Below are 12,770 nucleotides of genomic sequence, written 5' to 3'. Positions count from 1 at the left end.
AAAAAACTTAAATTCATGGGCTAAGAAAACCGATTTTGTACTTGATTACTCAGGAGAAGCAGGGTCAAGTGAAAGTGAAAAGTTTGAACTTTTTCAATCGAGAGGAAGAGGGTCTTCATCTTCTCCGGAGATAGAGAAAGATTCAACTGTGGGGAGGATAGAACATGACAAGGATATTGAGATCCAACCAGCAAAAGCCCGTTGTTGCCCTTGGCTCAAGTGTTTGGGTGTTTAATATGAAATCTTCATTTACGATGATGATCGGTTAGAAATTAGATTTATGGTTGGGCATGTTTGTTAATGTGCTTAGTTAATTTTAAAAACCATGTTATGTTTTTTATTATAATTAAATTTTGATGAAAGATAAATTTAATTAAAAGTGCAAATTTAAACTCATCGCTACAAAGATCAATGACATCGATGCTAGGGTACTCTTAGATTTATTGCACATTATGATTTACTCGTATCCGTAACGTGCAATCAGATTTGGTAGTAAAATACATCAACAAGACTTTTTTTCTTTTTCTATAATCAGATTTCTGTCTTGTGTTTATCTAAATTTTATCCATGAATTAAACTAACAAAATATTTAAGTGCAGACATATGCATATTATATAGAAAAAATACAGGTTGCTCCCAAATACTTAGCACAATCCATATTAGAAAGAAAAAGACGTAAGAAAGAGAGGGCCCTTATTTTTTAGAACTTACACGTACTAAAAATAGGTTATATTAACTAATGCTTTTAAAACATTTGTTTTTTTTTTTTGACAAAATTAAAACATTTGTTAAGAAAACAAAATAAAATAAATTTTACACAAATTCTTTTTTAAAAAATTTTAAAAGCTAAACTACAAAATTTCAAGATAATATTATTATATTTTGAGTTCTTAACTAATACTTAGTGAAAATTGTTAACATATTTCTTCAAAAATTTACCCCTAAACATCCATTTCTCTTTTTGAAGTAAAGGAAAAAAGAGAGAACCTTGAATGTCACATTTCAACTAACGGCCACACTCCAGGGTCATTCTGGTAAATCCACTTCCATCTCCTTCACCAGTCACTCTCACTTCCTAAAAAAAGCTCTCAAATTTCCACTGTATGCATTTTCTCTCATACACTTTTTTCTGTTCATGTAATAAAAATCCAATCTTTATTCATTCCACAACATTGTATTGATTTCATCACTTCAAATTTCTTCAAGAAAAAGTGTAAATGGAAAACAAAGCTGAACCAAAAGTTGCACCTTTTGTTCCAAAAACTGGTTACAACCCAAGAGAATTACGTTCATGGGCTAAGAAAACTGGGTTTGTTTCTGATTATTCAGGTGAAGCAGGGACTAGTGGAAGTGAAAAGTTTGAACCTTTTCATCATAGAGGAAGAGGGTCATCTTCTTCTCCTAAGATAGAGATAGATCCAACTAGGGGTGTTGAGATCCAACCAGCTTCACAGTCACAAGCTGGTGTTTTGGAGGAGAATGTGAGGAAAGAGAATGAACCTGTTTTGCCTTTGAATGGTGATGGTGAGAGGAAAGTTGGTTTAAGAGGGAATGGTGTTAATGTGAATGGTAATGGTGGTAATGGTCATGGTGTATCTGCAGTTGCTCCTGTGACTGAGGAGAAGGATGAGGAGAATGTGATACATGGTGATGGTGAAGTTAAGGTTAATTTGTTTCCAGAAGGAGTTGAATTTGGAGATGGTGGATGGAAGGGACCATCTGAATTGAAGTGTGGACTTAAAGAAAATCCGGGTTTCGGTTAGTTAAATTTTTATGTTTATTGTTTTTCTGTTGGTTATGGTTAGTATGACTCATAAAGTTACAATAGGTTATATTTTAGTTTGGAATGCTAGTTTTGGTTGGTTTGAATTCAAAGTAGTTTGGTTTAACTTGAATTTATGTGGAAAAAAATTCATGTCTTATGAACATTTGAACTGCTGTAGTACTGTAATTTTAAGCAATGTGAATTGAATGCGGTTAACTCTGTGTTTGTGTGAATTTATATTATCTTGTTCAAGATTAAATTATGAAGGATGACATATTGCCATGAATGTTATTTGGATTTGGGCTCAAATACTATTACCTGCTTTGAGTTCTAGTTTATCTACTACTTTTCTTTTCAACCATTGCTTATGAATTCTATGCGTAGAAGAGAATATATGAATATGAATGAGGAAAAAAGAAGATAAAAGATGTCTAGATTTCAAGGAATTAATAAAACTGCTCACCCAACATGATAAGCTTATTCCATTCTTTCCCCTTTAAGTAGAATTTTTGCTCAATACTTAGTTGATCTAACTCTGACCCTGCACGAGTTTTGCCATGTCTGAATGCTGGCACACGACCAAGAATGTCCCACCCAACACCTCCAAGCCTTTATCTAGAAATCCTCCACTTCAATATGATTCCGAAGCCGAGTTTAAAATAGCGGTCACGGTAATTCCACGTTGTGATCACAGTAAATGCAACCAATGCAGCCTCAATTGTATTTGCATTGTGGCTTCGGCAGCATAAAAAATAGTTATGTCAGGTCCTAAATCACAGTCAGTCATGGATTATTGTTTGAAACCCTACATGGGCCTTGTCAAGTCAGATTATTGGCCTGAAACCAACAAGTTCGATTCTAGTTGCAATATGAATCCCTTTGAATCCTGTCTATATAAAGAAAGAATTTTGAGAGAAAGATCTAGTTGAAAAACGAATCCTAGTCGATAATACTATTACTTGACGTGCCTCAACACGACTTAGATAACTTATAGTGAAAGTACAGAAGTGAGGGACCATGTCTCTGATCAATTATCATATTTTCTACCTCTAAAACTGTTTTCAAGTTGTTTTTTGTTTTAATCTAAAAAACAGGTTTTCAAAATTGTATTGCAGAAGAGCAAAGCTAGATAGTCATAGTACGAAAAAGTATTGAAATTCTTTTGACCAATGAGATGAATGCAAGTGTTTATGGCTTCTAACCATTCACTGATAAAATCAACTTAATAAGGATGAACACATAAGATTCGTACTATTAATTTAAAAATCGTTTGTAATAACCAACCAGCATTTTCCTTTTAAAAAATAAATGAGAAGATAATCAAACAGGCCCCCTGGTTTTTCCCAGTTTCTATATACATATCGCTGTCTCAACTAACTACTGTCTCGTTATTAACAAGATAAATTAACATGATTATGTTCTTGGTAACTTGCCAAAAAAGAAATAATTCATTTTTACTTACACTTTTGTATCTTCAATTGCAGTATCTCTTATCTATTATGGCTTACAGCACTATATATCATTGGCTGGTTCACTTGTATTAATCCCATTAGTCATGGTACCAGTCATGGGTGGAACAGATGTAAGTGTATGATGTTATTTACCATTTATTACTCTCTAGTCGATAGTTCCTCAAACTTTTATCTATTCACATTTACGTTATTCTGATGACAGAAGGATACTGCTACCGTAATTTCTACAATGTTGTTTCTTTCCGGCATCACAACTATACTGCACTCTTACTTTGGTACTCGACTTCCTTTAGTGCAAGGGAGCTCGTTTGTGTATTTAGCACCGGCATTAGTCATTATAAATGCTCAAGAATATCGGAATCTTACAGAACATGTAAGTTCCTACTACATTAACAAACAGAAAATCTTAATTCATCAAACACTCGAGGCTTTTTTTAAGCATAAATATCATTATATAAGTAACACCATTTAGATCTCCTGTTACAAATCACGTTAAAATTTGGTTTTTATCCTGTTCGTTTGAATATATTCTCAATTCCCATATTCAATCCTGCATATTTCAATTGCAGAAATTTAGACACATAATGAGGGAACTCCAAGGTGCTATAATTGTTGGTTCAATATTCCAATGTATCTTGGGATTTAGTGGCTTCATGTCTATCCTACTCAGGTAACAAAAAGTTTCATGCCATATCTTCCTTGTGTTCACCAAAATGTCTTTTTTCTTGTGTTGAATTGTTTACAATGTGTTTGTAGTAACATGCGAGATAAAGAGACACATGATATTCGTCAATGAAGCTGTTAGAAAAAAATAATATCTTGATATTACTCTAGTATATCTTAGTTTGTCCCTTAGGGTCAGTTTTCAATCTTATCTTAGATCATCTCCTAGGATTAATTTTCATATCTTTTACTTATTATTATTAGTCTTTTGTATCAAGCTACTACCAAACCTGTATCATCTTATTATCAATAGTATTCAAATTCAAAATTATTTTCTCTCTTCCTTTTATCTAATATCCCACAACTTCAGCAAAAGCAATGAAAAATAGCGAACTTTTATCAATAAGAGGTGTCACAATTTCAGTCTCGTATGTTAACTATTTACAATTTGTCGTAGGTTAATCAACCCTGTTGTGGTTGCACCAACAGTTGCTGCTGTTGGTTTAGCATTCTTCAGTTATGGTTTTCCACAAGCTGGTATTTGCTTGGAAATCACTGTTCCACAAATTGCACTGGTTCTATTATTCACTCTGGTGAGTCATGCATTACCAATGCAGGGTTCTTCAGTTATCTGAAAAGTTTTCTAATGGTTGTGATGTATAAAGTTACTGCTTGATTTATAAACATGTCATGGTATTTTGAAATTTTATTAAATAATTGATGTTTAGAAACTCACCATTTCTTCTTTTTGTCATGTTTTTGAAGCATCTTCGAGGAATATCTATTTCTGGACGCCACTTATTTCGAATTTATGCTGTAAGTATTCTTAAATTTGGACGTTCTTTCTTCATTTTATATTCAGAATATGTGATTATAGCCTAAAATAACGAACACTTATGAATTACTTTTAAATATTTGCAGGTTCCGTTGAGCGCAACAATAACTTGGATATTTGCATCCCTTTTAACTGCTGGGGGTGTATATAATTACAAAGAATGCAATCCCAATGTACCGAGTTCAAACATTCTTACTGATGCATGTAGAAAACATGCATATACCATGAAGCATTGCAGGGCTGATGTTTCCGATGCATTGTCTACTGCTGCATGGGTCAGAATTCCTTATCCTTTACAGTGGGGTATCCCTATTTTCCACTTCAGAACTTCCATAATCATGGTCATAGTGTCACTGGTTGCTTCTGTTGATTCGGTAAGTATCATATTTACATTTTTAGTTGGATTCTCATGTTGAAAGCAAGTATCGCATTCAGTGGCGTATCAAGACTCCGAGTCACTGGTTTATCCTTTTTGCAGGTCGGAACTTATCGTACTACATCACTTCAAGTTAATTCAAGGCCTCCAACTCCAGGAGTTGTGAGCCGAGGAATTGCATTGGAGGGTTTCTGTAGTATATTGGCTGGTCTTTGGGGTTCAGGTACTGGTTCAACGACTTTGACAGAAAACATGCACACAATTAACATCACAAAGGTGGCAAGTCGGAGAGTAGTGGAACTTGGAGCAGTTTTCTTGGTCCTGTTCTCATTTGTAGGTAAAGTAACCAACACTTGGTGACCAAAGTCCATAATTACAGAATTATATTATCAACTAATATTTTGATGCTTAACACCTAAATTGAAGTTCAAATATTTCTTTATACAGGCTGAACATACATTTAAATTGTATTTTTTATTTTGTAGGAAAAGTGGGTGCTCTCCTTGCTTCCATTCCACAGGCCTTGGCTGCTGCTATACTGTGTTTCATGTGGGCTCTTACTGTGGCATTGGGCCTATCGACTTTACAATATGGTCAATCAGCCAGCTTCAGGAACATGACAATCGTCGGCGTTGCATTGTTTCTTGGAATGTCCATTCCATCTTATTTTCAACAATACCAGCCTGAGTCAAGTCTTATACTGCCAAGTTATTTGGTTCCTTATGCGGCAGCATCAAGTGGACCATTCCATTCAGGCCTTAAACAAGTAAGTCATGTCGAATCATATTTTACTATCTTGACACCTCATTGTTGTACTACTTAAAAACTTGTTTAGACGGTGTTGGTGTATAATTAAATACAGTTGGATAATGTTAAAAGATGAGCTAAGCTGTCATTCTCTTTGTCCAAAACTTGTCAGCTTGATTTTGCTATCAATGCTCTTATGTCCATGAATATGGTAGTAACACTGTTGGTGGCATTTCTACTGGACAACACTGTCCCGGGAAGTAAACAAGAACGAGGAGTGTATACATGGTCGAGAGCTGAAGACATTGCCGCGGATGCCTCACTGCAATCTGAATATTCGCTGCCAAAAAAACTTGCGTGGTGTTGCTGTTGGTTGAAGTGATTGGGAGTCTAACACTTTTGACATTAGCAAAAAGGTATTGCAGATCATGAAGAAAAAGGTAAATGTACATTGTAATATAGTTATTACTAGCAACATTAAATTGGAGAAAGCTTTGAATTATTCATTATGCTTGGAAAGTTGCATAGTTACTTTCACATGTCAGTCAAATTGTCTGTTAAAAATTATTATGTACTTAAATATTTAATTATTTTTATCGATAAATATATAATTTTTTTTATTCACATCGAGTATTTAAGAGTTCTAGCAAGTCGACAACAAATGGGAAAAAATGCAACCAAGTTTAGAGTTGGTAGAAGTTTCCGAAGTGTACTTTTGATCGACAAAAATTATCTGAAGTTTCCGATTTTTTTTTTTTTTTTTTATATAAGTAAAAATCAAACTCGGTATTTCAAGATTTACAACACTTACACACTCTACGCACACACTCGGTATTTCAAGATTTACAACACTTACACACTCTGCGCACCAACCACTTGCACTAAACTCTGTAGTCAGATGCGCACAATCAACCGATGTTGAGGGAATTTCTTTCCCCCATTTAAATTTTTTCAGGCTAATAATTGTTAAAAAAATGTTTATGATAAGGAAAAGTCAGTCACAACAACTCACAATTCTCAATTTAACTGTACAAAATCCAATGGACCAAAAGTATATTGGTATTAGTTTGCAATTTTAGCAGATTTATTGCTCTGCCATTCCTCAAGGAAGGAACGTAGTATATGATTTGGTGTAAGGGATGTGTGCTTCAGCCTTAAATTTGTCATAGGTGATGTATCATGCCCTGAATGCAACCACTGTTCTATTGCTTCCAGTTCATAGGAAAATCCATCTGCTGCCACGTGTGGATTTTTCATTACCTCCTGTTCACCCAACATCATAAGAAAACATTAGTAGTGTAAACAAATAAACAATTTTTTTTTTATTATAAACGTCTAGTTATATTCTATATTTATAACAATGTAGGTATTAAAAAATAATCTTTAAAGAAAAAGGTATTACAAAATATTAGAGTGATAAGATTGTTATACATGGTTAAGTATCTATATACATTTTGTTTGTACTTAGGTTTTAAATAGTTGTTTGATCATATATCATCATCTAGTTTTGATAAAACAGTCATTCTATAGCGGAAAAAATTACAAACTATTACTAAATATATTGATATATAGTAGTCATTCTACCAAAAATACCAACAAAATGTTGATATATAGTAGTAGTAATATTTAGCCTGCCAAATCCCAACTTTAATGTCAAATTAATAAAGAGTAAGCAACCATTGGGATCTTTGACTATGTCATATGGTGTCAATGTAGTCAATGAATGTATCCAAATTATAAAAACATCTAGTGTGTATTTCTCTAGTTTGGTCTTCAAATTTGTCTTTTATTAGCTAGTTTGATCATGAAAATGTCTTCTGTTTTGTCAGTTTAGTCTATGAAATTATTAGCAAAAGACATTTATAGATGTTTTTTAAGTTTGGATACATTCAAGACTACATTGACACCTCCTCGCACATTTAGGAACCAAAATCACTATTTACGTAAAATTAAAATATCAAGAGACCAACCTGAAGAATAGGACAGAGGAAAACACTAGGCACGTCACTAGAGCCCTCTCTATCTATGCATCCACCAATAATTACCTTTCTATCTTCCTTTGCAACTATTTCATCACCCTTTCTTCTTATCTTATTGAGCTCCTCTAAGACCTTTGCAATGCTTAGATTTGGGTTGGGGTTGCTTTTCACAGACATGCAAATCATAGCCAGGCCAACAAGTTCTTTTGCTAGATCCAATGGCCATTGTCCAGCCATGTCATCAAGAATGTTAACCAATGTCTCTCTATCCATACCCACAGCCATGGGCTCATCAACGGGCCCGGACCAATTTCTTCCAGTCAAAAGCTGCATCAATAAAACCCCTAAGGCCCGTAAATCTGACTCGACGTTGCATTCCTTGTCATCGTCACACTCTTGAAGCCCAAAGCCTGTGATTTTTGCAACTAAATTGCGGTCTAGTAGGATGTGGGCCGGGCTCAAATGACAATGAACAACGGACCTTTGCGAAGACGAATTAAGAAAACCCAGGCCCGAGCAAACTTCGGTTGCTATTCTTATTCGATCGTGCCACCGTAAGCCTCGGTTTCTTCTCCTAGAAAACAACATGTCTTGTAAGCTTCCATTGCCCATGTATTCCAAAATTATGCATTTGGGCTTGGAGCAGAAGCCCACCATGGCAACTACATGTGGTTGCCTGATATCACCAAGAAACCTCACCTAAAATGTAGTAGTCATTAGTAAATTCAAGCTAATAGTAAAGATAGGAACTGAATAAAATAAACTGATATTGTATTGTGGAGGGGTTAGGACTGATCATGGTTCAGTTCAGAAAGAAAATATCCAACTGAATATTTAGTTAAATCTGAATTAAAGCAAATATTATTATGGTTTAAAAAGCTAAAAAACTAAATCGAACTAAACCGAAAAAAAATGAGCTGGTTCAATTTAGTTTGTGAACAACCTGTCATAATTCGATTCTTTTCGATTCAGTTCAAATTTTAGATTCTTGCCACCCCTATTTCTTGCACAACACATCATTTAAAAAGGATAGAAAAAACTTTTACTGACTATGCACCAGAACACAAAGGATTCGAAGAGGAGAAATATTCCATAGATACAGAAAGGAGTTTAATTACCTTGGTTTGGAACTCCTCTTGAGACAAAGAATGAAAAGAAGGCAACATCTTAATTGCAACAGTGGAATGATTGAACCGTCCTCTATACACATTAGTCCAATCCCTACCAGACTTCAACCTCAACCGCTCTGAGAAGTTATCGGTCGCCAACCTCTGCTCCTCCTCACTGTACTCCCTCATTCCAATACTTGCGATGTTGTCACTCAGCCTCGCAGCCATGCCTATTATTCGATATAAAGTTAGTTAATAATTAGTTAAGAGTTAGTTAGTTTAGTTATCTTTGTTTAAGCAATGTCAAATTTAAAGTTAGTTAATACCTATGGCATCCTTTTGCTTGCAAAATTCAATCCTTCTATTCAACACATCTCTTTGCTTCCTTAACTCCTCTATCTCTCTCACCATTTCGGTTCTCTCCCTCACTGCTCTCTCTACTTGTGTATCTGCTCTTGATCTTGCCATTGTTGACAATTGAAGCTTGTTTGATAGTTCTGATTGAAGCTCTACCAATGAACTCATCCTTTGTTTTTTCTCTTTAATTTCTGTTCTCATTTCTTCTCTTTGCTCTTTCTCCAATTGTAATTCCTTGTTTAGGTTCTCCTTTGTACTCACTTCTTCCCTTATTCTACCTTCAATTTCTTCAGCCTAAAAATGTACCATAATTAATGGTGGCATGTATGAAAATAAAAATAAAAATTCACATGTGGCTCCAAATTGGTTTGACATAATATAAACATTTTAGGTCCTCTAAATGACATATTGTTTGCATTGTTGTCCAGAAGTGTATGCATGAGAATTAGTTTATGAGAATAATTATTTGATTAAATATATGTTTAAAACTTTTCAAATGTTGTGTATTTTTAATTTTTCTTTTACACCAGTTAGATACTTAGATGTCATTTATCCTCAATCCCTTACATCAAAAAAATTTATCCTCAATCCCTTGTAAACGTTTTCCGTTGTTAGCTGCGTCACCAATTGCTTAATCAAAAAATAAACTATCAATTTAGTTTTTAAACTATGTGGCTCTCTTCAATTTACTTCATAAATTATATAAATATAATATGTAATCCATAAAGTATATAAAATTGGTCAACTTAGTTTTGCTGGATTTTCATATATTTTTCGGGACTAATTTGACTGATTTCATATATTGGAGTAATTATTATATTTATAGTTTATAGGTTAAATTGTTGAAAAATGATAATCTAGGGACTAATATAATATAATTTATTTAATTTAAAGAAGAACCCATTGATAAAACTGAAGAACCATTCTTTGAAACTTGTTACACATTCATGAACTAATTTGTGAAACACTTTCATAGATATATCATATCACAAACCAAATTGAAATATTAACTTGTTTTGAATATTACCCTGCTGTTGCATAAGCTAATTGCCCATTCAGCTTTTGTGCGTCTCTCTATATTTTCCTTAGCCTCTTTCCTCTTCAATTCAATGGTTTTGCGAGCTTCATTTAGCTTATTTTTCAGCATCTCAATTTTTTCTGCAGTACTCTAAAATCAAGCAATATTTTGATCAACAAAAACATAACGTGGAATTAACTCTAAAAAAAAAAAATCATAATATGATATTATAAAAAAAATGAAATGTCAAACGTTTGGTATGAAGAACTTTTTGTATCCAAAAGCAAAAATGGACAGCTAATCACGGATTTAGGACAAGATAGAGATTTGAAGCTTATCAAAAAAAAGATGGAGATTTGAAAATGTAGTCCATACTTTGTGACCTAAAGTCCTAAAAAGACCATAAGTTCAAATTGGGTCCCAATAATTTTTTATCTACATATCAAATGCTGGTAGAGTCAAAGTGTTGGAATGATATTTTGTCAAAAAATATAAATATAATTATTTTATTTAAGTTCCGTAAATACAACTCATATGATAAAAAGTTAGAATGACATTTTCTATACTAGAAACACGGGTATAAACCCACGATTTCCTAATTCTAAGCACTCCGTGTATGAGTTTTCCCACTAGAATTTAAAAAAAAAAAAAAATTAAAATGAAGCATTAACAAATTTTATCCAATTTTTCATTATTGTAAGGTGAAACCAATTATCCAAGTATCTAACAACTCCAAGAACAAACCAACAAAGCAAAACAAAACAGAACAGATAAATATTAACATTAATCAATGGCCACATATTTTAATGAAAATATCAATCTATAGTTTAGTTATTACCTTGTTAGAATTGTTCAAGTCAGTGACGTGTGGCTCAATTTTTGGACAAACGTGCGAGCCATCATTGTCATGCACGACGTAGCTTCCTTCCTCCAAATTTAAAGATAGCAGCAACTCTTGATAATAATTTTCTATGTCTTGAAGATAAAACTCCCATTGATTTTGAACCAAATTGGTTGATGAAGGAGATGCACTTAATCTATTCTGAGAATAATCATTTGTTTTGTCACTGAACATTTTGTCTAGCCAATCTTTAAAAGTTACCTTATCTCTCATTTTAGCAACCATAGCTCCACTATCATCCTCCATGATTTTCTCATCATTGTTTCCCCTTAGAAAAACTTGTTTGCCACCACATATAATGAATAATTCACATAAACTAGGTTTGTGTTGATGAACATAGAACAATCCACTAATAGCACCTTTTGATTTCCTAAGTAAAAAATTAAGGAAAAGGAAACATTAAAAAAAAAACAATGAATTTAGAAATTTTCAAGATTAAATGAGCAAGGAATGAAGATTTACTTACAAGGAAGGCTTCATGAATGAAAATCCCATGACTAGTTTGGTAATTCCTAGCCCGTTTATCAAGTTTATTACACGTTTTTGCATAAGTTCATCAATTTTCTCAACTTCAAGAATTTCCGCTGATACCTGTAATATATAATTGAACTTCGTTTCAAAACTTGTTTGTTTTGAGAAAATGTTTTCTATTTTCATACATGGTTTCTTCGAATATACAAAATTGCCACCTTATTTAATTTGATTTCCTTATTTCAAAGAAATGAAAAAACAATTAAAAAAGAACTTTGTTATATGATATGAGCAATTGAACTTTGTTATTCAAGAACTAAGATGAACACACCTTGCCACAGAAAGCAATATATTTAGAAAACAACTTCTTGATTCTCTCTTTCTCATCTTTCCTTAAAGCTTCTAGCTTCTCATCATTCAAAGATCTTGCTGGAAGTTTCCCAACTACAACAACACAAATACACAATCACAAAACTAAGCTAAACTCAGTTGAATTTCAAAACAAACATGGAAAAAAATTCTTATGCACAAGCCAAACTTACATGGTGTATAGACATAATCCTTAGAAATGTTATGAGTAACATGGAGAATAACAATGGAAATTGGATAAGATTTCCATTTCTTGAGTGCCCAATTCAAAGTATTAAATCCATCTTGTGCATCATCACCAACAGCAACATAGATTTTCTCTGCTTGTGTTGCATCCATTTATCTAAATTGTGTTGGTAGAGGTCTAGTGTGAAAATAAACTTATAAAAGGAAACAAAGAATGTTGGTATGTTATCATCAATTTCAAGGCTTTCATTTGTGAATTTTTTAATAGTGTTTGGTTTGAAAGTCTATATTATTATAATATAAATGTTATTATCATGAATTGGAAAAGAAGAGTCTGAAGGAAACGGCCAGGTTTGGACTTTTGTGTATGGCATGTCATGATTGGCAAATGGAACTGGGGTCATATCTATTTGCAATTTCTATGGTAATACGAGGTTTGCTAGGATACACCCACTAGTTTTTATTAAGGTGTGTTGTAGAAAAAAATATAACTAAAAAGTTGTTAAATACACCTTAATGTAA

The 12,770-nt window shown here is 33.3% G+C and overlaps 2 protein-coding genes across 2 annotated transcripts; one reads left to right on the top strand and one right to left on the bottom strand.

The window, feature by feature from the left end:
- The first annotated feature begins 1,171 nt into the window (after positions 1-1,171).
- Positions 1,172-6,488, top strand: LOC146920893 (nucleobase-ascorbate transporter 11-like). The gene is made up of 10 exons (XM_085714321.1): positions 1,172-1,758; positions 3,250-3,347; positions 3,440-3,610; positions 3,807-3,907; positions 4,358-4,493; positions 4,666-4,716; positions 4,822-5,109; positions 5,214-5,448; positions 5,597-5,877; positions 6,031-6,488. The coding sequence occupies exons 1-10, from the start codon at positions 1,218-1,220 to the stop codon at positions 6,238-6,240; spliced, it is 2,112 nt and encodes a 703-aa protein (XP_085570447.1). The 5' UTR covers positions 1,172-1,217; the 3' UTR covers positions 6,241-6,488.
- A 333-nt stretch (positions 6,489-6,821) lies between these two features.
- On the bottom strand, positions 6,822-12,521 carry LOC146920892 (U-box domain-containing protein kinase family protein). The gene is made up of 9 exons (XM_085714319.1): positions 12,236-12,521; positions 12,025-12,137; positions 11,689-11,813; positions 11,160-11,592; positions 10,331-10,471; positions 9,273-9,597; positions 8,956-9,176; positions 7,829-8,536; positions 6,822-7,121 (listed from the first exon to the last, which is right to left on the bottom strand). The coding sequence occupies exons 1-9, from the start codon at positions 12,399-12,401 to the stop codon at positions 6,921-6,923; spliced, it is 2,433 nt and encodes an 810-aa protein (XP_085570445.1). The 5' UTR covers positions 12,402-12,521; the 3' UTR covers positions 6,822-6,920.
- Between the last annotated feature and the right edge of the window lie 249 nt (positions 12,522-12,770).

This window comes from Medicago sativa, chromosome 5, assembly GCF_051527215.1.
Source record: "Medicago sativa cultivar Bolivia chromosome 5, Bolivia_mono, whole genome shotgun sequence".
Lineage (NCBI taxonomy): Eukaryota > Viridiplantae > Streptophyta > Magnoliopsida > Fabales > Fabaceae > Medicago > Medicago sativa.
The sequence above is the reverse complement of the archived record's forward strand: the minus strand, read 5'-3'. Positions and strand labels throughout refer to the sequence as shown.

Bases quoted from the DNA above. Each gene is read 5' to 3' on its own strand.
- LOC146920893 (XM_085714321.1), top strand. From the start codon at position 1,218: ATGGAAAACAAAGCTGAACCAAAAGTTGCACCTTTTGTTCCAAAAACT. The intron at 5,449-5,596 runs GTAAAGTAACCA...TTTATTTTGTAG, and splicing joins GGTCCTGTTCTCATTTGTAG to GAAAAGTGGGTGCTCTCCTT. The intron at 5,878-6,030 runs GTAAGTCATGTC...AAAACTTGTCAG, and splicing joins TCCATTCAGGCCTTAAACAA to CTTGATTTTGCTATCAATGC.
- LOC146920892 (XM_085714319.1), bottom strand. From the start codon at position 12,401: ATGGATGCAACACAAGCAGAGAAAATCTATGTTGCTGTTGGTGATGAT. The intron at 9,598-10,330 runs GTAATATTCAAA...GTACATTTTTAG, and splicing joins TTAGCTTATGCAACAGCAGG to GCTGAAGAAATTGAAGGTAG. The intron at 9,177-9,272 runs GTATTAACTAAC...ATCGAATAATAG, and splicing joins CAAGCAAAAGGATGCCATAG to GCATGGCTGCGAGGCTGAGT.